The sequence below is a fragment of the Antedon bifida genome, chromosome 8, assembly GCF_963402885.1.
Source record: "Antedon bifida chromosome 8, ecAntBifi1.1, whole genome shotgun sequence".
Classification (NCBI taxonomy): Eukaryota; Metazoa; Echinodermata; class Crinoidea; order Comatulida; family Antedonidae; genus Antedon; species Antedon bifida.
In genome coordinates, this window is record NC_136233.1 from 12,281,265 (window position 1) to 12,303,553 (window position 22,289).

The following is a 22,289-nucleotide window of genomic DNA, read 5'->3' on the forward strand; positions in this document are numbered from 1 at the left end:
TTAAAAATTAAATGTTAAATGTATTATTCTGGTCCTCAAGCTTAACTGGAAACTGAGGAAATTCGGATTAGGCCCTCCACGGACCCACGACAGCAAACAATGCAGCGCCTACCAGATCACCACACCGGGAGAACTCTTTACGAGTAGTGTACCAGGTTCTTTAACATGCACTGTTAAGTACACGGGACCAATGGCTTTACATCCCATGCGAAGGATGAGGCAATGACAGTAAAGCATCTTGCATAAGGATGCAATTAGTATGGTACAGATAAACTCGAACCCATGCCTATCACAATGCTTTCCGATATTATCATTACACCATAACATACAGCACTCGTCGCTATTTCTAGACGGTCTCCTATCCATAACGCAACAGCTTTGAATTCTTTGTTTAGTCAACTTTTCACTGATATCCAAAGAAATAGAAATAACACACATTTAGTGAAGCATCGGACCAACAGGCGATAAACCTCTAAAACGGTCCAGTCCCAATTTCACAATAAGCCCATCTATGAGTAGTGGCCGTGTGTGGCAGGGCTACTAGTGTACTAGTACACCGGCGTAGGCTAACCCCCTACTCGTTTCGAAAGATGTATAAAGTGCATTTACCTTGCCTATTGTAGGCCTACATATCTATTGATTTGTAATTTTCATAACATTCTAGTAAAATGAATTTTGAATTGCTTAAAACAAACCACTTTAAATAAAATTAATTTGCTACTTCAAACTCAGAAATACTCAGTAATACGAAAAGTATTGTTTATTTATAAAGAGGTAATCAAACTGATGTTAGATGGCGGTATTCATCCAGGCGACTCTCTACTGAGGGCGATTGACATGCAGAACATGAAGATGGTTGATATCATTTTGAACTTTGCAAAGTCGACACAGGTATAAAAGAAACGGTTTTATCTTGATTAAAAAACCTGTTTGTGTTATCCTATTTATAAACTCTTGAAATATGTGCTTATACATTGTTTATGGATTGTGTGTCCATATAAGAAATAATAAAGGTAATTTATAAATTTTCCGACAAAAAGTAGGCCTATATCGGATAATTCAGTTTTGGTTTACATATAGCCGTACATTTCAAATAGCCAACGAATAAAACATATATTGCTGTATTTTTTTAGTTAAAAATGTTTATAGAATATCTATGCATACAAACTAAGAAAAAAAGAAAGATTATTAAATATGTTTTTTTTTTGTCTTTTGTGAGATTAACTCATTTATTAAAAGAATCTTCATTGTGTTTAATTTCAATAGTATCTTCTAAAAAACTGCATTTCGTGTCTGTTTTTTGTTCATTCTTTTTCACACATTGTGAATATCCTCTTATCCATTTATAAGAGATGACTCGAACTAGAAAAGTTGCTTAATATTTGGCGGCCCGGCTCATGTTTGAATTTGAACTATGATCAGTGGCTGTGTGTGTACTAGTACACCAGGTTAACCCCCTACTCGTCTAGAAAGATGTACTAGGTTCTTTAAAGTGCACATGAGCTAAATATGTGTACACTGGACCTACGGTTCCTTATCCGAAAATATTAACTACACAAAAGAATTCGAAATTAGGCAATAAGTTATTATTTTATTTCATTCTAGGGTAAACAATACAATATAATTAATTCTGGTATGGATTCAGACGACTTTCATCCGGTTGTTACTCCTCTAGTTTTAGCTGCCCAGAACAATAACCACGATATAATCAGGGTAGGTTACACTATCTATAAAATATTCTATTTCTAAACATTGCAAGGTATTCTATGTGAAAATTGATGAATAATCAATAACGTAATCCACGTAGGCCTATTATTATAAACAATAATCTGAAATTAATTTTGGGTTGCAAATTAATTTTGGGTTGCAAATTAATTTAACACTCGCATCATATTGATGAAAGGAGGCCGCAAACATCCAGCGGGCAGTAAAAGTCATTTTCGAATACTGTAGGCCTACTATTCTAATCTATAGATATAGTATTGGTACTCATTCAAATTGAATCCAATTGAATGTGAGATCAAAGTGTCTAATGTAGTCCATTTATGTAAATGTAGTGACAACACCATGCGGGCCGCGATATTTCCCCAACTTATGTACGAAAAATAAAATCGCATGCGGGCCATTCGTAACACATTTCTTGTACACTGCAGAGGTGATAATCACAAACTAACCAAATAAACAAGTTGTACTTACCGTCTATTATGTAATGTACTGATAGATAACTCCAAAAGATTTACTCACAATATAATAGGCTATAGCAAAGCAGCAACAATCAATAATACAAATGGTGATTAATATTCTAACATATGTCGATTTACTGCTCATGAATATTCAAGATATTGCAAATTTATCTACATTAGGCAGATGTTAATCAAATGTGTAAATTGTGCAGTTACCTTAACTTATCCGGTTGGAGCTTGGGTAATTCTTCGAATTCTTCCATAAGAAGAGATTGCTTCGCGTCGATCATACCTGTATTGAAATTAACATATTTTATTTTATTTAGGATCTAAAACATACAAGGATTGCACCCACAGAAATGTCCTCCAAAACTAAACCTAGAACCCCACCTACGAAAACAAAATTTATCTTCATTTCCGGTAGTGGTATTCCAAGAGCATTCCATTACGGGCATTTCGCCATGGATTTCTATGAGCTACATTGTTGTAAAGCTCTGTCTACACTATCAAACTAGTTTGACAATAAAAGGGTGATGTCCCCATATGTGGTATTGATATACCTATATATGATAGTGATATGACATCATCATGTCCATTATATGGGGACATCACATAACATTTGATAGTGTAGACAGAGCTTAATCACATTATTTTACTGCAGGCATTGTTGCTGAATGGAGCGCATCTTATTGATGATCCTGGTGTTCAGGAAGATCCAAACGAGTGCCACACAGTGGAATACTCTATTGGTATTCTCCACATATATAAAGCACTTTCTGGTGAATTCTACATTGCTCTCACCAGCAAAGATCCCATAGACGCAGCATTTTCCATCTGCCGTCGTCTAGAGAAGCTTCAAGACAGGGAGTATGAATTTAGAGCCGAGTATGAAGAACTTAAGAATCAGGTAAGCAGCTGCTGCACTCATCACACACCTCTAGGTGACCAACTTGGTCGAGCTCTGCACTGTTTTCTACGTTCACTTTTATCTTTTAATGACATTAATGGTAATAATTTAGTGTTCGGTAAATAAATGAATATTATAGCCTTGCCTATCTTTATTTACAGGTTTCAAATTTCTGTTGTAGTCTTCTCGACCAGTTACGTGGATCAAACGAACTCGAAACTGTCTTGACGCACGATTTGAAAGTGTGGGGAGAAGACTACACAACAGTCTCTGACAACCAATTGTTGAAACTAGAGAGGGCGATTGAACACAAACAGAAAGCGGTGAGATCAAAGTTTACGTTGTCAATTTATGAAATCATTTGTGAAAGTACGTAAACATATCCATTATAAGCTTATCCTCTAAATGTCTTTCAGTTTGTTGCACATCCTAATAGCCAACTAATAATGACAAAACGTTGGTACGAAGGACTACCGATTGGTTGGCGAGACTACTCAGTAGCACGTGATGCTGTTGGAAGTATACTCATTGGATGCAGTTTTCCGATATTTTCTGTATTATACCTGTTGTTTCCGTTTGGATGGATAAAGAAATTTGTCCATACACCGTTAGTGATATTTGTTGTTTTCGTAACTTTTTCCAAAATAACTATAATTTAATTTGTTTACATCTTAAGTTAGTCCTAGACTATAAACTATCTCAAAATAATAATAATCATATTGTGTTAATTGCCTTTCAGACATGTGAGATTCTTATTTGAAACATTTTCGTACTTTACGTTTCTTTCTTTACTGATTATAAGCACATTATATAATCAGGACCCATCGCCTGCAACCAACTTCTCGTTTACAAAGGCAGAACAACTCGAAATAGAACAGTTCTACGACAGGGAACGAGGCAGGTTACCTTCTGTAACATCAATCGTGTTATACATTTGGGTCATAGGTTTGTAATGTATTTATTTTGATGTAACATTGCATTGAAATGTTAATAATAATAATGTAAATATAATGTAATTGAAATGTAATTGTACTGTGACTTGGAATGTCATTTTAATGTAATTGTAATGCAGTTGTAATACAATTGTAATTTAATTGTAATTACAATGTTATTGTAATGTAATTGTACCTGTAATGTAATTATTCATGTAATTTAATACAATTTGTAAATTAATTGTAATGTAATTACAATGTTATTGCAATGTAATTGTACCTGTAATGTAATTGTACATGTAATTCAATACAATTTGTAATTTAATTGTAATGTAATTACAATGTTATTGTAATGTAATTGTACCTGTAATGTAATTGTACATATAATGTAATTGCACGATGACTTGTTAAATGTCATTTTAATGTAATTGTAATTGTACTGCAATTGTAATTTAATTGTAATGCAATTGTACTATAATTACAATGTAATTTTAATGTAATAAACATTTTATCTTATCAATCTTATGAACGGAATAATAAAAAATACTGTAAACTGGCCATTACTTTTTAGGAATGACAGTACAGGAAAGCAAACAAATATGGCAATGTGGGTTTAAAAAGTACATGAAAGACAAATGGAACCTTATAGAGACGGCGCAAATTCTTCTTTATTCCGTGTGGATTTTATTAAAAGTTGCTGCATACTTTGAGGTAAAAATTAAAAATTGTTCTCATTTACAGTGTAATGAGTGCTCTAACCTGGGTTTATTTTGGATTGTAAGTACCACAAATATCACACAATGGTAAATACTGTCTATTTAGCAGCAAATGCATTACACACCTTTACTTCTGGTTATTATAATGCTCCTTTGTTTATGCTCTCGTTTAAAATTCATCAAATTACAAATACGTTCTGGCCTTTACGGACAACGAATAAGTAATGTTTATGTATAGTTTAAAATTAAATTTCAGATACAACGAGAAGGCGATATATATGTTGCCAATCAGGAAAGATGCGATTTCTTCGAACATGGTCCACCGTGCTATGCAGCCTACTACACCCATCATGAATTCAGTATATGCTGTGATCCCGATTTAAGCTTTTACGGCGATTGTTTGAATAAGTAAGCGGTCTCATATTATTTATGTTTTATATTAATGTACAGCGTGAATCCAACCAAGATAGTATTTATTTTTACATTAAATGTAGTTTCTGACCTTAAATCTAAAATCTAAAAAACGTAGGGAATGGGACTTTCCATGTCTCAATCAACATCCTTGGTTTATCTGCAGGACATCTGCCTGTTATTGGTGAAAACATTAGATATGTAATAAAGTCATCATTTTACACCAAGTTGTTCCAATTTGTTCAATATTTGAAGATTAATGTTACTTAGTCTCTCATCAATTGAATAATGATGCCTGTTATAAATCTATTATCTAACAGTAATTTAGGCAATTAGTTTTGACCTCTTTTGAGGTCATTAGTCCTGTATTTCATTGACATTTACCATGTATCTTTATAAGATTCTATTTCTATTTTTAGTTCTGACTAAAAAGATATAGCCTACATTTTACCAATACATTATCTTACAGGCAATGCGATGATGGCTCAACATTTGATGGAGAAAGGTGTGTACAGCGGTATTTCAACAGTACAACTTACACATGGACTGACGTATCAGGTTCCACATTGTGTCCTGATAATACAGCATGGGATGGAGAGGCATGTCGTGAAATGCCAAGCTGCTACAATAACTACATACTTTATGGAAGTTTGTTTACGTGTTGTTTAGTAAATCTCGAAAGAAGCGTCTGTGAATTACATCAGTGTGTAATCGATGGCGGTTATTATAACTACAACGGCAAAGATTGTTATCTATACGAAAATGGTCGTTACGTTGCATACGGCAATGGAACTGTTTTGAAAAACGACAACAAAACCTGCGATCAGTCTGAAGAATACCAACTCGCGATTCAGACTTTACGGCTTCTTGTAAGTGACTGCGGTGGACAACCAGTGGACGACGGTAAACTAAAAGAGACAATCGACAGTTTACTGACATCGGAATTCCAAAGTGGTTATATCGAGGTTACAGATATCATTGAAATTCGGAATTTAAGTGATTATACCAGTTCATCAGAATATTCTTACTCTTTCAATAGTGAAGAGTTTGATTTTATATCTCAATATTTCTCAAGCTATAGTTTTTTCCTAAGCAGACGTGAATGGAACAATGATGACCCTAACCTGGTTGCCGAAGCTGCATTTGCCATTGGTAATATCTGCAGTTTTCTTAGACTTCTGCAGCTGATTACTAGTAGTCGTTCCATAGGTCCTCTCGAGATATCATTAGAGAGGATGACTTCGGATATTGCAAGATTCATGGTTATTTTTATTGTCATATGGTGGGCGTTTGCAATGGGTATGACACAGCTTTATTACCCATATGCCTCAGCAACAATTCTAAAATGCATTGAAGATGGAGGCGAGCAAACAGGATGTTTCCAAAATCCATTTGCCGGGTAATTGTCTTACCTATACTATTAAGGTTACTAAAATACTTCTTCCATAGATTCTGCTTACTTATACCACTACTACTACTTTTTTTTTTCTTTTGTTGTTAACTACCATCTTTATTCAACAATTACAGAATCTCATATATATATTTACATTATTTTCTGCATATTTTTTTTTTATGTTATCTATTACAAAATATATTGCATGTTTAGTGAAAAAAGTTGTTTAGTTATGAAACGTTTGTTAACTTATTTATCATAATTTGTGTATCTTTCAGTTTATATATTTGTATTTGATTTGCCCTTTAGGGAAATGCTTAAAAAGTGGTGTAGTATACCAGGCCACTACTACTACTTCTTATGTTACTTCTACGTTTGCTGCTGCTGCTGTACCTACTGATGCAGTTACTGTTGTGGCTACTGCTAATGCTACTTCTGCCAATACTGCTGATAATGCGGCTGCTAATGTGGCTACTGCTAATGCGAATGATGCTACTACTGCGATTGCTGCTACTACTGCTGCTTCTACTGCTGCTGCTGCTGCTACTCCTGTTGCTACTACTATTACTGCTACTGCTGCTACCGCTGCCACCGCCGCCGCTCATAGTGATACTGCTACTCCTACTTCTACTGCTGCTACTGCTATTACATACTGCTGCACTGCGCCTATTACTACTATTGTACTGCTGCTTCTGCTACCACTGCTGCTACAGTACAGATACTGCTAATGTTAAATCTGCTTCTGCTACTGCCACTGCAGGGATTCTCCGTATATGTTTCTGATAGATTTTCTTGTACAATTTAAAATTCTACATCTTCTGGTTTAAAACGTGACAAGTTTTAAATGTTGTTACATTTTATGGAATCAAGAACAAACATACTAGTAATTATAAGCTATCCACTAATTTGTGATACTGTAATAATAATGAATAACGTAGTACCAACTGTTTTTAGCTTTGCAGAAGGGATGGAAACCTTATTTTGGGGACTGGTTGGATTAGGCGACCTGGGCATTTTAGATACAGGTACAGATCATTCCATTACGGAAGGTGTGGGTACAGTTATGTACGCAGTGTATATTGTGATGGCAGTTATCATTCTGCTTAATGTACTTATAGCCATGATGAGTAACACTTTCAGTCAAATACAGGTAAACAAATATTCGCACGCTAAGGTTATAAAGACATTAAGGCCAATTTACAGATAATTGGTAACGGTAAGCGAAAAAGCGCGTAGCGTGTCCCATAGAATACGATGTCTATCTTGGACGGGTTTTAGCTCATAACATACAGGATTCTATGTTTTTCCCCGTTTACCGCTTACTGTTACCGCTCGTGTGTAAATTGCCCTTTAAAAATCAACAGAGCGAGAATGAGAGTTTACCAATATGCTGACAGCAGTCACGGAATAAGGCTTGGTTCCCATTGCGCTACTTTTGCGTTGCTTCCAAGTGGGAACAAATATGTAATTTGAATGATGTGCTGCGATAACGTGAAAGCACTCAGAAACTGAGTGAAGTAGTGGGCAAAATATATTAGGGAAACCTATATTCCGAGGTAGAGGGCTCACTACTTGATATTAATGTTAAATGAATACAGAGGGCGTGCTATATCTCATATGGACGATACAGGAAAGTGAAATTTTAATTGAATAAGCTTTTGTGACGTGACCAATATATCAATAACAATAGGCATGTATGTATATACCTATGTACAGACATTTTCAGAATTTCAGAATGATAACTTCAACATTTTAGGCGCTATCGTGCTAACAACAAACAAACAAAGCAAGTAATAATACTTGTAAAAATTATATTTGGCCAAATAAAAAATACCATTCTTAGTCTCTGTTTTAAACTACGGTAATTTATAACGCCATTTCGAACTTATGATATTTGTTTTATAGGATAATTCTGATATCGAATGGAAGTTTAGTCGATCAGCCATATGGATTTCTTATTTCAACAAACAAATCGCGCTCCCGATTCCATTTAACATTCTTCCGAATCAAAAAGATATATTTGAATTATGCAGAGGTATTTTAAACAGGGCATTCTGTCATAAGACTGAGAAGGAGATGAAAAAGGTATGAAGTAAACATCGATATTATTAACAACATTTTAGTTAAAACATTATTATAATTAAGTTAACCATTATCTTTACAACATAAACATTGAGAAGACCCTGTGCCAAAATGTTGCTAAATCGACGTCTAGAACCAAGACTACCATGACGAAAATTGCCAAATGTATTTTCACACTGCAAAAATATATCTCAACTTAACCCAAAATCACTGTGACTCATATAATAGTCCCCTACTAGTATATACACACAATCTTACAATACAGTACCACTATATTGAAAAATAAACTATTTTCAACAGAAATACAAGGACAAAATAAAGAAGAAGAACCAAGAATATCAGGTATGACATTATATATATATATACACTACATACATTCATAACATTGATTATTAATAATAAATAGATCCAACAGTTTCATAACATTTCAATATGTTTGTGTTTCTAGGAAGTAATGGATAATTTAGTTGCCCGCTTCATTGCTGACAAGCGGTCGTCTGCTTTTGATACAGACGATGCCGTAACACAGACAGACGTCATCGATATACGGTCTGATGTAACCGAGTTTAGGTAAATACAAATAAAACATTGTTTTGTAATTTTGTAAGCTACAAACTCCGAATTCAGATATGTAACATTTTTTACATGAAGTAAAATTGTAACAGCATGATTTCAAATTGTTTAGCCTTACCTATTAATAATTTGTAATTTATAAAGTCGATTAAATTTGATTGGAATTATACTTCTCATGATAGGAATGAAATGATTGAACTATTTCGCAACGTTGAGGGCGCTATTTCAAACTGCGTCGATAGATGTGATGAGATCTTTGATACCGTACTTGAATTTGGTGATTCGCTTGACGTAATAAATGGAAGTATTAACGGCAAAGAAAAGTCTAAAATTGTCAAGAAGCGGGAAATCAGGAACAAAAATGTTACTGAATTTCAAGAGAAGCTAACATCCGTAGGCCTAAAGCAACCTGGTGCACAGATGAGGCCTAGACCTACACAAGTATACAAACGTCGTACGAGGATAGTTGGGCATGCCCAGCTTGATTATGTTCCAGAATCAGACGATGAGAATGACGAGGAAGACAACCAACCAACCATTCCTTCTTTTTTTCAAAGGATCGGTGACCTTCTAGCTTGAGTCAGAAAGGGCAGGTGACCGTCTTCTAAAAAAGAAGGCAAATTCTCCTTTGTTCACCTTTCAAAAGCTAAGGTGAACAAAAGTGATATGTGATAGGTCTAAGACAGGTGAATTTTCAGAAACAAGATATTGACCCTGAAGGCAAGAGCACACACACTGCAACGAAACAATGATCTCAGCATTGAATGTAAATAAGAGCGGGAACAAACAGAAGGAATCAGGTACTGCTGATGCAGCACACGTGAATATACGGAAGTGGGTGATGAATTAATAAATATTAGATGAAGTTATAACAGAATCGTAATAGCCCATGTTATTGAATAATCTTTGAATAAGGAAGAAAAAAAACCCCAAAAACAATACATAACATATTTTGAAAAACACTTTTAAATCAGTTGCTCAAGAAATTTATACAGTATAATAATAATTTATAAGATTAAATAAGTCTTGCTTAAGTACTTCCAAAGTTTGTTTACAGGCCTTAATATTAATTTAATATTAGGAACGATTGAAATACTAAATCAGAGAAGTGCAAAAACGTAATTATGTTGCTAGATTTCATGATTTCAATGAAAAATACCATTATACCTCCGCTGCGAGGCATAATCAATGATGATACTAATTATTCTTGTGAAGGTTTTTAAAAATCGAATCGAGTTTGTTGAACACAAAAGGTGACAATAACGACAGATTTATTGTAGACAGTGTTGCCACGAGAAGGTGACCGGTATTATCTTGGTTACATATCGATCGGAATAGGAATAAATATAAATAATCTACTTAGAAAGAAGAAATCACTAAATACTACCTCAGATAATATTAATTTTGGGGTAAAGTTATTTGGGTAAGTCTCGGTTAGTATGTTATTAGGCCTAACAGTAGACTAGTACTGAATAACTCGAAGAAAATTAATAGGGCCTACTGTAGTCATTACATTTTTACCGCTAGAGCAGTTAGACTTGGTCAGTATTTGAACAAAGAGGGATGATTTAGGTTACTAGAAAAAGTTTTTATTTTCATATTTTAATATAAATAAGCATAAGAAGTAAAATTTCAATTTGCTCATACAGTATTGGTCTATTAAATAGATATTTAAAATGTTTGGAGCGCATGAGTTCCCTCATGAATTCTACGGCATGAGTGTAGATATGGGTAGGCCTAGATACTCTAGAATTATCTATATATAATTTATGTAATTCATACAATATATATTTTTAAAATAAAGTTTTATAGATCATTGGAATTTGCTTTTGAAATAATTTTGGTGAAAATACATTATTATAAACTGTAGGTCATTCAGTAATGTGCCATGATGCACCTCAACCCTTCAATGGGGTGAAAGTTTGTACAAAATACAATTGAAATGTTCTTTTTTCTTAATTGTAAAAAAATTAAACGTATAATTAAATTACAAAACTTATAAGAATGTAGGCCTATAGCTTGGTGGTTAACGTGCTTGCCTTTCAATTCCAAGATCCATAGTACAATCCTGACCTAGTGCCGGGGTTGTAACTCATGACTCTTTCAACTCCACTCCCTATAAGCCTAAAATGAGATTTAGTTTATACGATTAATTATAAAATAGTTTACATATCCTGTAATTGGCTAGTTTGTCGCTGTTGGATCTCTCTTAAAACGCTAATCGTCATTAGACATTGCGCGTCTCACTTGTGTTCGCCACTCAGTACGTTTTTAAGCAAGCATGTGTATAGGTCCGCGTGTGAAAAGTTCTGTTTCCTTTTTTATGTTTGCCATCCATGTTGTTTTTGGTCTTCCTTTTGGTCTTTTGGTCTTTCTCTGAGCCTCTCCGAGTGCGATCTTAGCTGGTGTGTTTTCATTTAAACGGAGCAGGTGACCATACCATGTCAGCCTTCTTTTCTTTACGTTCTTACTCCACTCAATTATTCTGTCCCTCATATTGCCTCATATACCGTCATAAACAGCGCCTGTATAAAAAGAGTGCATGTTTTTCTCAATTTTATAACCATACAGAAATGAATACAATCAATGCATCTAAAGTATTACTAAAATAAGTATGGCATATACCGTAAAAAAAAATTAAAATGACAACGGGATCTAAGTTTAATCATAGAGATATGGTTTAATGTTTTTAATTTCTATAAAACAATTTAATAAAGAAAGCCCGCCACATGCCACATTAGTCTCGTTTTAGTTAAATGATATAATAACGTCACATGTTTACAGCAGCTAGACTCTTTGAGGTAAAAATATATAAATACGTCACATGGTGTACTTTACAGCTAGTCTCTTTGTAGCTACACTGTTTACATCAGATACCCCACTGTCATGCAAAGCAGGCGAGAGATTCACATAGTACACACAATAAAGACAAAGCGGTTACCACGACCACCGCTCAATAGTATTTGTTCGATGCGTCCCACGAGTAAATTTAATGACAACAATAGACTCACCGAGGATAGCATGCATAACAGAGGACCTCTATGAAGTTATTATTTGGATTCTAATTTTGGTGAGTATTTACGTTTTTTGTAGCTAGAAATAATGCATCTTGTAGGACAATGTTAAATATTAAGATAAAAATAACAGACTACTGAATAAAGTAAATGAATTACTAGGCCTAAAATATATTAGGATAGAATAAAAGGTATACATTAGGCATACAGGTACGTATAGTATTAGTAGCAACGGCAGCATTGTAAAGGTTTATTTTGATAATGACGATGATTATCTGGCTTAAAGGCCTAGGACTAATATAATGAAATCGAAAAAGTGATGAAAAGACCGTTACTTCCTTAACTAGTAGACTATACGTATAACAGCAAAGGATGGTGATGACAAAAAGCTCTGTTCTTTTGTATTAATAGTATAATATTATAATACAGTAACCATTAATAATAGTCAAAATAAAACATTCGGCGCACACCTGTCAAAGTTACATGTCGTAAAATCCTCTGCCTATTGGTTACTTGGCAACACGACCTCCCACATCAATTAAGCTTACAGGTTCAAACTAACTAGATAAGGGTCAATATATCAGGTAATGTGAAAACGTTATATGGTGTAAAGCTCTGTCTACACTATTATACTAGTTTGATGAAAAACTGTGCCCATATCGTAGTGATATGCCGAAATATAATAGTGATATAACATCATCATGTCCACACTTCACATTTTTTGTGTGATTTGGTTATGCATCATTATTAACGTTACGCAAAAACTAAAATTATTGTTTTAGAGTTTATGCTGCCTATGAGTTATATAAAACACGTATATTGCATCATAAATTGTTTTGCACTAAAACTTAACCAGAATATATTTACGGAAAAATAATATATTATATATTTTCTCCTCATTTAGATATTGTGTATTGAAAAATACCTTACCGATAAGCCCGGCGATAGTAAGCGTGACTGAATACACAGCAAATTAAAAATAGACATGAATCTTAATTCATATTTAAGTCCAAGAAAAACTAAAAAGCCATCGACGTTGAAACAACCCGCCTACGAACCAGAGGCAAAGTACATAGACAAACAAACGGCAATATCAATAGCAAAGAAATTAAGACTTTCAAAAATAGGTAATGTAACACTGCGTATAACCAATAAACAGATATCAGAGTCTGATGTCACTGTTAGCGTTAACGATGCTAGGCCTACGACAAGAAGAATTATTATGGATCGCAACAGAGGTAGAATGACGGCGGAGAACACAAAAAGTAGCGCCGTTGGAAAATGCATTTTAGTATCAAATGATTACGAAAGTAGGCGACTTTCGAGAAGCTACGAAGGCATTGATGGACAGAAAGAGCAGAAACGTAAGTTTATGATGCAGAAGAAAAGAGGCTTTGCTCAGCGTCAACTAGCTAAACTACAAGAGGATGAACGTGAAAGTTGTAGGCCTAGCGAAGTTACAAAAAGTCAAATTCAAAACGTAAATGGAAAGAGCAGAACTATTCCACATTACATGAGTCCTTTAAAATGTGACAAGAAAGAACCAATTGATCCCGAGGTTGCTGAAGTAACTCGTTTCATTGCAGGTAACCCGGATCCACGGTTACAAGACGACGTAACAACATTAGCAAACGGTGTAAACGACCATCAATACAAATCCAGAAAAACGGAAAACGGAAAATCTCATTTTGTGCGAAAACCTGTTAAACCAAAGAACGTTGTATCAAAGGGAAGTGTAAACAGAATTCCCGTTCCAAAAATTGAATTTTCGTGTACCGACAATACAGATGACTCGATAAGTAACTACTCTATTGAATGTAATTCTGATACAGAGTTGGATGAGAATTATGTCAATCATAACTCATCTCTGAAAGTATATCGAGAACAAAATAAAGGCAATTTAAAGATAAATAAACAAAATAATAAATCAAATGGAATTCGAGTGGATATCACGAAAGAAACTGAACCAGATGCAGAATTACTAAACACCAGAAGCGAATCTCGGACGACAAAAACAATAATATCACAGCTCATAGCATTGAAGAAGACAAAAGACAAAGGACTAACACCTAGACCAGCCTCCAGAAATGCTATTTTGCGTAATCGGGCAACGAAGGAAGCAGTATCTCAACTAAACCCTGCAAAAGACCCTCGTTTTACCAATCTGGCATCGTCTTTAGTTCCAGATTCTGCCAAGTCACATGATCTGTATAAATCAATGGGACGACTCGAATTAGACAACGAATTTGTATGTCAGATTCCTACAATTGACAAATCCCTTATTTTTCTTAATGATGTGTATGTCCAACGCCATGGCAATTCAACAAGTAGGTTGCATACATCATAACAATGATGCATAATTAAACTCCAATGTAGGCCTACTACTTTTTTATTTACTTGATATGCTACCAGAAGTTCACCAATGATAGTTGTTCTTTACCGTATTATCTTTATCTCATTAAATGATACGCAATGCCAATTTTGCATACGGGTTAAGTCTTTGGATTGTGGGATTGTGGATAACATGTACATTCGAACCAACAATTGTAAATGATACCTCAGTGAAAACAATAATAGAATATTTTACAACTGTGAAATGACTATTTTCCTTGCTTATCTTTATCTTGTTTATTTTACATGATGATATAGCATTTCAGTTTCTTTATTAAGAATCTTGATCATAATATACAGCAATGTTTTAGTATGCCTTTAATAATAATCATTATAGGACTGATTAGTACAAGTATTATTCATTTTTCAATAAAAAGCTGCCAATGAATAAATAATGAACGTTCCTGTCAATTATTGCCTTGTCTTAAAGTTTCAAATCTTCATTTAAACGCAGAAAAAACTATTCTAATCAAGGATACAAGGATACAAGGAAACTTTATTCATCCCAACTTGGGAAATTGTGTTGCTGTCTTATTACAATGCCGTAAAGAAAAGAGAAATGATAGGCCTAATACATAAGTGTGATAATAATAATAACAAAAATATTGTATTCGTAATAAATTCCCCTATCTTTGAAATCTTTCATTATAGTCTCGTATGCCCCTTGGGAGGAAGGAGAGACGATGGCGTTCAGTGGAACTAATCACTGACAAATAAAACATACGAAGGATGTGGCTATCGACATTAAATGAGCGTAGTTTACGTAGGCAGTACATGCGTGAATTTAGTTTCTTTATAATGTAATTTATGTGTTCCCCCCAGAACAGATATTCATCAAAAACCACCCCCAAATACTTAAAACTAGATACACTCTCTACTTTAGCATTCTTTATTAGCACGTCTTTAGTCTCGACCCTCTTTTTAGTCCGGAAATCCATCACCATCTCTTTGGTTTTTGAGACGTTCAATTCCAAATAATTTAAATCACAATATTCTACAAATCGTTTAATTTCTGGAATATACTGAGAATCATCATCCCCCCTGATTAACCCAATGAGAGCAGTGTCGTCAGCGAATTTAATAGCAGGACAGGAGGTTTGGTCATTAGATCTAAAGTCAGCGGTATAGACTGAAAATAATACCCTGGGGTGCGCCTGTGTTTGTAAAAATCATTTGTTATACTATTTTAATTTGCTAATCCAACAGCATTCGCCATTTTAACGCAACAAAAACCAAACACAAATTTAACACTAGGCCTACTTAACAAAAAAAAACAACCATAACGAACAAATCAATTAACCACCACTAACTTCTACTAACGTTAGCCAATAACGTAACAAACAAGAAATAAGAAATCTGTATTATTATTAATAGAGAAGAAAAAACTCCACTAGACGGAAAATGTTCTCACAGAAATAAACAAAAAGTCGCCCTCTATCAAACGAGTCAAATGGCCGAGTGGTTACGGCAGGGCGCCATTTACCGTATAGTACTTAGCGAGCCAAAAATCGGATGAGTTCGAGACCTCCTAGTTCTGGTGGTGGAACAAGTCTTCTTGGATAAGGACTATAACCCGTAGGTCCAGTGTACACAGTTTGTCCGTGTGCACTTTAAAGATGTATTGTACCCCCGAAAAAATAATTATTGAACAATTGTTTGTTGAATATGCCATTTTAATGTCACATAATAGTTACCCACTTTGACCAAAAATTAGATAAACAAAATATTAATTTTAAACTTAAATTAAAAGCAAAAAAAATGGTCAAATTGGCTGAACCAATGGATTCTTGGTTGAATTCAACCATTTATTTTGTCATTTGTATTTTTTTTCTACAGAAGCGATTAACTTTGTTAAATCTACAATATAACATATTCCAAGTCCAAATACATTTTTAAAGAACCCAGGTCATTATTGGAGGGTGTTTTGAACTGGTTCACAAAATAGCCCTTGGCTGGGGATTACCACTATCTGACAGTGATTTACTACTGTATTGGTAATGCTTGGAAACATGTGCCTAAATACATAAAATAAAAATATAATTTTGTTATACTATTTTATTTAGAGCAGCAGTGTTTTTATAGGCCTACGCATCGTTGCGGTTACACAATTCAGAGACGCTTTTTACACACTTATCAACCTTACTTAAGTTGTATAGAATACAAGACCGTATAAAAAAACAAACTGAACACGTAAATGAACAATATGTAAGCTGTCATTTTAGGAATTTGTTGTATGAATGAAATGAAAACAATTAAATCTATATTTATACTAACCTTCAAACTAAATATATATTATTTATACTTATTCCCACCTTAAATGTGGATACTTTCTTTCGGAAGAATCATAGAGGTCACTGCAAGATCTCTATCCGAAAGTAGTGGGACACCATAATCTGCAGGGGAAAATGTCGTAAGCATTAAGTATTATAAGACGATGATCTATTAAATTCCAGTTACAATGGAACTTTTATTCAACAACAAGCATTTTACAGGGTTTTAAAAAACGTCAATTTATAAATAAGTTCGATAATTTCCTTACTCGGTTTTACTTTCTATTATTAGATAAGTCTTTTGGCCTTCCATACTACAAGTGACCGATTAGAAAATTAGAAATTTACAAACAATTAGGTAATTATCTTCCATAGTACTACTTATTCTTGTTTATGTAATTGTTTTACCCTTCTTTTGAGGTTATTCTTCTTAGCATTATTTAGTGTAAAAGGTTTTTACAAAGACAGTCTGGGCTGACACTCATCTGTGGCTTAAAATCCTCATATCCTGGGATTAAACCGCTTTAAGAGTGTTCACCATGCTTTGGGACTTTTCATTAAAAACATAGCCGTTGAAGTCAGCAAAAAGTGATTTCTAACCAGCATGCATGACATAGCATGTAATGCTGAATCGGTAGGCGCATTTGACTAGACTGGCCACTCGCAAAAACTTCGAAGTTATCTACTCACACATGCAACAAACAGTGATGATTTTCAGCTAGATATAGTGATTATCTGCTAAAAAAACAGCCTAGTCGAATATGTCTAATTATAGGAATAGATAAAATGATCGTGGTTTTTTTTGTTTAAACTTGTGTCCAAATAATTTGAACAAAATAATACAATACAAATTTCAATAAAATATTTATATGTTTTTAATTACTGTTTTTAAATAAATATTTTATAAAACATTAATTTTTTTTGTGCTTTCTAATGAAAATATCATTTTTGAAACTAGTGATTATTACTTTTCAATAAGAAAATAAGTTGCCACGTTTTTTTTTCTTGCTCTTTTACTTTATCATTTTGATTTAGCTTTGAATATGACGTATGTTCATTGATTCCCACTAAGAACCACCCACTAACATTGTCATTTTTCATTAATTATGTCTAAAATTTATTTTGTTTTTCTAACATAGATTAGGCCTATAGGTTTAGATTTTACGCTCTCATTATTTATGACTATAGACCTAGATTTATATTTGTATTTGAACTTATTGGGCTTTGTTTCAGTTCTATACGTATGTATGGGGGTGTAACGTACAATTTCTACTTCAATGCAATACTCAATTTCCAATTGTTCGAAAATTCATTGTGTTTGGATGACGTCATATGGGTTGACAATTGGTTTGTTTGTACTAAGCATCAATTTTGGATGACGGGTCGTCGGGCTTTACCAAACCGCATGTTATAGAATACCGTGCACCATGAGTTTACAGAATTACAGACGATTTATTTACAAAATGGGTGGAGTTCTGAGAGATTTTTAGTCAGAATTAAGGTCCAATAATGAGAGAAGACTGGCCATGGTAAGAAAGTAAGTATTCACGATACAGTAGAGGATTGGTCCAAATACTCATTGGGTTTAACGCATGAGTGGTTGGCTATAAACGTACCTACAAAACAATATCTGATCTGACGCTAAGCTCACAAAAAGTCACTGGTATAGTTTCTATAGAGCAGTAGCTACACCGGGAGACAATGTAGTATGTAAGATAATTGTAATAGTTACTGTAACCAGGGAAGTGTGAGGTTATAGTTACTGGTTATAGCACTGTTTCAATGTCCAAAAACATGGAACTTTATTTTGTTTTTCGGAATTCATTAATAATGTACCTTGTTTCTGCCATTTGTATAAGCTATACATTTTCTAAATGTTACATTTTTTGTTTATTTCGAATATTTTTGGTTTCTTATCGTTTCGACAAAAACTAAGTTGAGAGTTAAGTTATTGCATTCTTTTTTTCTTTGAGTTGATTAAAGATATACCGGTATTGTCCCCCTGAAAAAAAATAATAAAAAATGTGTTTAAAATACCATTTTTACCTCAATAAATTTAAAGGAAAAAAGTCAGTCGAATGTCCATTATTCTGATTCTCTGGTTAAATTTAACCGTTCAGAAGTGAAGTTATTTTCGTGGTTTTTTTTTGGCGAAAGTGAATAACTTGGTTAAAAGTTTAATTTATTCACTAATTAAAAACTAAAACTCGTTTCCAGGGCTTACTATTCTTCTCAATTTTATTTTCCAAAATATGAATGTTTTTCTTCAGGATTTTCCAAACCACACTATGAAACAACGGCGGGTTACTGAAAAGAATTACATATTTGTAGGTTTGATATTTTCAATCATAATATTCTGTACGACGACTATCATGACATCCCACAGACGTCAGATAATAGGCGAACAACAAGAGGAGTTACATAATCTCATCCAATTACATCAAAGCAAACGTGTTCAATCTGAGAAGCGGTAAGGATGGGTTAATGTCTAATTTCTTGTACAAATTTCACCCAATGAAATTATTTGCTCCATTGCACGTATAAAACATCAATTATTTGTTTTACACACCTAATGTGAATTATGTCAACACCTTACAAACATGTTGTATAGTTTCTAAGCAGAATATTTATTTATTATGTATGCCGGTTTGTTAATATTATTGGTAGTCCTATCATGGAGTGCTGTTAATTATTATATCAAAATATCAAAGAAAATATTTGTTTTATTTGTACTCATTAGGTAAAATTTATTAGATAATTGTTTTTTTTACTTATTTGTGAAGTGAAACACTTATTTCTTTTGATTTTACTTTGCATATGAAAAATATATCATTTTGCATCTTCTTATACTTTTAAGTTATTAGAAAAGGTTAAATTTGTACCCATTCACTGGAATTATATTATAAATCAAATAAGTTACCACTTTCCAGTAGCCAGATGTCTGCTTCTTTTAACAGAAACATTTCTTATGTAAAGAAAACTAATCAGTTTGAAGTACCGGTAAAAAGTCAGTATACAGATTGGTTTCTCCAAAGTTTGTCTACGCAAATCGATACAGTGAAAGCAGCCGATCTCAAGTAAGACACCTCTATTTGCTCTATTCACATGACAAGGGGTGCCCCTATCTTTAAATAAGTAATTGCAAATACGAACATCAAAAGACTGCATACCAAAGGTGAATACTGTAACAATTTTTGGCACAGAAGAATTATAAACACTCAAATCCATATAATAGGCCTGTACTTCAAATTTAGATTCAATTATTTCACTTTCAACCCTAGATGACATGTGTCGGATATAGCACACATACAACTTTGCGAAAGTATTTACATTATACCTATTTCTATAGTTTCCAGTTGTTCTACTATACACCTGAGAACCATATTATGCTAATCCAAACTCTTGTCCGGTATATCTAAAGTTTGAACTGTTTTCTTATTAGACAAAAGCTTATTTCTGGTGGTTTATCTCGGAAGAGAACATTATCAAACACAATTGAAATCATAAAGGAGATAAACGGGAAAATGTTCCGAATCAGACAATCACCTTATGAATTCAATATGAAAGAAGCGGACAACTGTGCAATTGTTGGTAATGGCGGTGTTCTCCGTAGCAGTGGTTGCGGAGACGAAATCAATGCGCATGACTTTGTATTTCGTATCAACATGGCTCCGATTCATGGCTATGATATAGATGTAGGAGATAAAGTAGATTTCATGGCTTTGAACAGCCAAGGAACCAGACAACTTGTGAAGTGTATAACAAATCCTACAGAAAATTGTTCAGAGTCTTTGCAAACTCTTACTCTACTTGATAATGCGTATCTCTGGTTTTCAAAATATACCACAGTTGATTTGAAATTGTCATCTAAGATTAGCCAATACGTAAATACAACGATTCTGCATCCACGGGATCCGTTAGGAGATTTTATTCAAAAGTAAGTATAGTTGTGTTCTCATATGTAACGGGTTTAAATGTGTGTCAGTGGCGGATCCTAGCTTTTAAAATAGTGAAAAGGTGACAGGATCAAACATTGTACTGAATACAACGTTCTGTATTTGGATTAACCATTAACCGTCTTAAAGGTCGGTCGTTGAGAACTGGCATTAAGGGGTCCTCTGTCTTTTGCATCACAATTGTCAGTATGCAGGTGAGGGAGGGGAGGGGTCAGTTAGACATTTTGTTACAAGTATTAGCCAATCTTTCAATTGTATATTTAATTTTGTGTATTGTTTTTCTTGCAGATTATGGAACACAACTAGCTATCCTTCATCCGGCTTATTCGTGTACTCTTTAGCTTCCACAATTTGCAAAAGAATATCCTTGTACGGGTTCTACCCGTTCAGCAAGGCAACAGATGGCACTAGACTAACATATAACTACTACACGAATATCAAAATAGGTGATTTTGTGATAGGGCATAATATACCGAATGAGTATCAAATACTACAAGATCTTCAAGAAAAGCGAGTGATAAGACTAGTTACAACTGCATGTCCAAAAATTGAAAAATATGTAGCTCGTAATCGAAAGTTTAAACGGTTTCATAAACAATAAAATGTAATATCCACCGAATAATAACCAGTGTTTTTGTCTAGATTAAGCCTACTTATTTACACCTAAGAGAAATTTACTATGCAATAGTGATTTTGAATAAACTACACCTCAAGTGTATACTTGACAATTGATTGGTCGGTTACGACTTTTGGGCAACACGAGGCCCCTGACTTAATTGAAACCCAACTTGTAGTGTTTGGCGTCTATAAAGCTTGGTTCCCACTAGAGACGCAATGCAAAGACGTAACGCAATCGGTTTTACCAATGTGACAAGCGATAGGTCAAATAATCCACCGCTTTTAATTGGTCAAATCACTTCGTTGCACTTACGTCCAGTCAATGTGTACTGCTGCATTTTTTTGCTATATTTCATGAACATTAATATGTTGTGGAATAGAGCATGAGAAGAGAAAAAACAAACCGATGTGTTTTTTTTGTATGCACCACGGGGTCGGCCGGTATTTAAAAATAGTCACCATTTATATCAAAATATCCTATGATACTGTGAACATATTGTAAGCGCTGAGAATTAGGTAATTGTTTTAATGTTAAACCAAATTGCGATTTTTATTATAGGCTTAAGGAGATTTCTTCGTTCATTATTATTTCATTGTATTCTGGTTCGTTAAATTGGGTAGCGTTTGCATTATCTATTATGGAATTGCATTTTGCCCCATGCCGCCAAATATTACATAATGCCAAGATGGATGCTGGTGACCTGTCACAAACGACGGCTGTTCCACGAAAGTGCAATCGTCATGAACCGCCGCTCGTGATAGGTCGAATCAGATGCGTAACGCGCGTGAACCAGACAGTCTATGAACAAATGTGCGTATTTCTACACACCAAACTACGTGGTG

At 34.1% G+C, this 22,289-nt stretch overlaps 3 protein-coding genes and 1 long non-coding RNA gene across 4 annotated transcripts; all 4 read left to right on the plus strand.

Annotated features, from left to right (window-relative positions):
- Window positions 1-849: 849 nt before the first annotated feature.
- On the plus strand, window positions 850-2,865 carry LOC144850539 (uncharacterized). Its single transcript, XR_013614087.1, has 3 exons — window positions 850-891; window positions 1,606-1,713; window positions 2,845-2,865. It is a non-coding gene; the product is annotated as an uncharacterized LOC144850539 (long non-coding RNA).
- A 187-nt stretch (window positions 2,866-3,052) lies between these two features.
- Window positions 3,053-10,595, plus strand: LOC144850972 (uncharacterized). The gene is made up of 11 exons (XM_078708494.1): window positions 3,053-3,090; window positions 3,272-3,413; window positions 3,507-3,609; window positions 4,594-4,733; window positions 4,995-5,146; window positions 5,619-6,548; window positions 7,497-7,692; window positions 8,448-8,627; window positions 8,925-8,966; window positions 9,073-9,194; window positions 9,380-10,595. Exons 1-11 carry the CDS (start codon window positions 3,053-3,055, stop codon window positions 9,774-9,776), a joined length of 2,442 nt encoding a protein of 813 aa, XP_078564620.1. The 3' UTR covers window positions 9,777-10,595.
- A 1,559-nt stretch (window positions 10,596-12,154) lies between these two features.
- Window positions 12,155-14,915, plus strand: LOC144850155 (uncharacterized). Its single transcript, XM_078707372.1, has 2 exons — window positions 12,155-12,267; window positions 13,116-14,915. Exon 2 carries the CDS (start codon window positions 13,197-13,199, stop codon window positions 14,556-14,558), a length of 1,362 nt encoding a protein of 453 aa, XP_078563498.1. The 5' UTR covers window positions 12,155-12,267; window positions 13,116-13,196; the 3' UTR covers window positions 14,559-14,915.
- A 3,304-nt stretch (window positions 14,916-18,219) lies between these two features.
- LOC144850330 (CMP-N-acetylneuraminate-poly-alpha-2,8-sialyltransferase-like) lies at window positions 18,220-21,429 on the plus strand. The gene is made up of 5 exons (XM_078707590.1): window positions 18,220-18,409; window positions 19,143-19,342; window positions 19,830-19,949; window positions 20,315-20,809; window positions 21,117-21,429. Exons 2-5 carry the CDS (start codon window positions 19,161-19,163, stop codon window positions 21,427-21,429), a joined length of 1,110 nt encoding a protein of 369 aa, XP_078563716.1. The 5' UTR covers window positions 18,220-18,409; window positions 19,143-19,160.
- Window positions 21,430-22,289: the final 860 nt, after the last annotated feature.

Bases quoted from the DNA above. Each gene is read 5' to 3' on its own strand.
- LOC144850972 (XM_078708494.1), top strand. From the start codon at position 3,053: ATGAATTTAGAGCCGAGTATGAAGAACTTAAGAATCAG. The intron at 6,549-7,496 runs GTAATTGTCTTA...AACTGTTTTTAG, and splicing joins TTCCAAAATCCATTTGCCGG to CTTTGCAGAAGGGATGGAAA. The intron at 8,967-9,072 runs GTATGACATTAT...TTGTGTTTCTAG, and splicing joins AGAAGAACCAAGAATATCAG to GAAGTAATGGATAATTTAGT.
- LOC144850155 (XM_078707372.1), top strand. From the start codon at position 13,197: ATGAATCTTAATTCATATTTAAGTCCAAGAAAAACTAAAAAGCCATCG.
- LOC144850330 (XM_078707590.1), top strand. From the start codon at position 19,161: ATGAAACAACGGCGGGTTACTGAAAAGAATTACATATTTGTAGGTTTG. The intron at 19,343-19,829 runs GTAAGGATGGGT...TTCTTTTAACAG, and splicing joins CGTGTTCAATCTGAGAAGCG to AAACATTTCTTATGTAAAGA. The intron at 20,810-21,116 runs GTAAGTATAGTT...TTTTTCTTGCAG, and splicing joins TTAGGAGATTTTATTCAAAA to ATTATGGAACACAACTAGCT.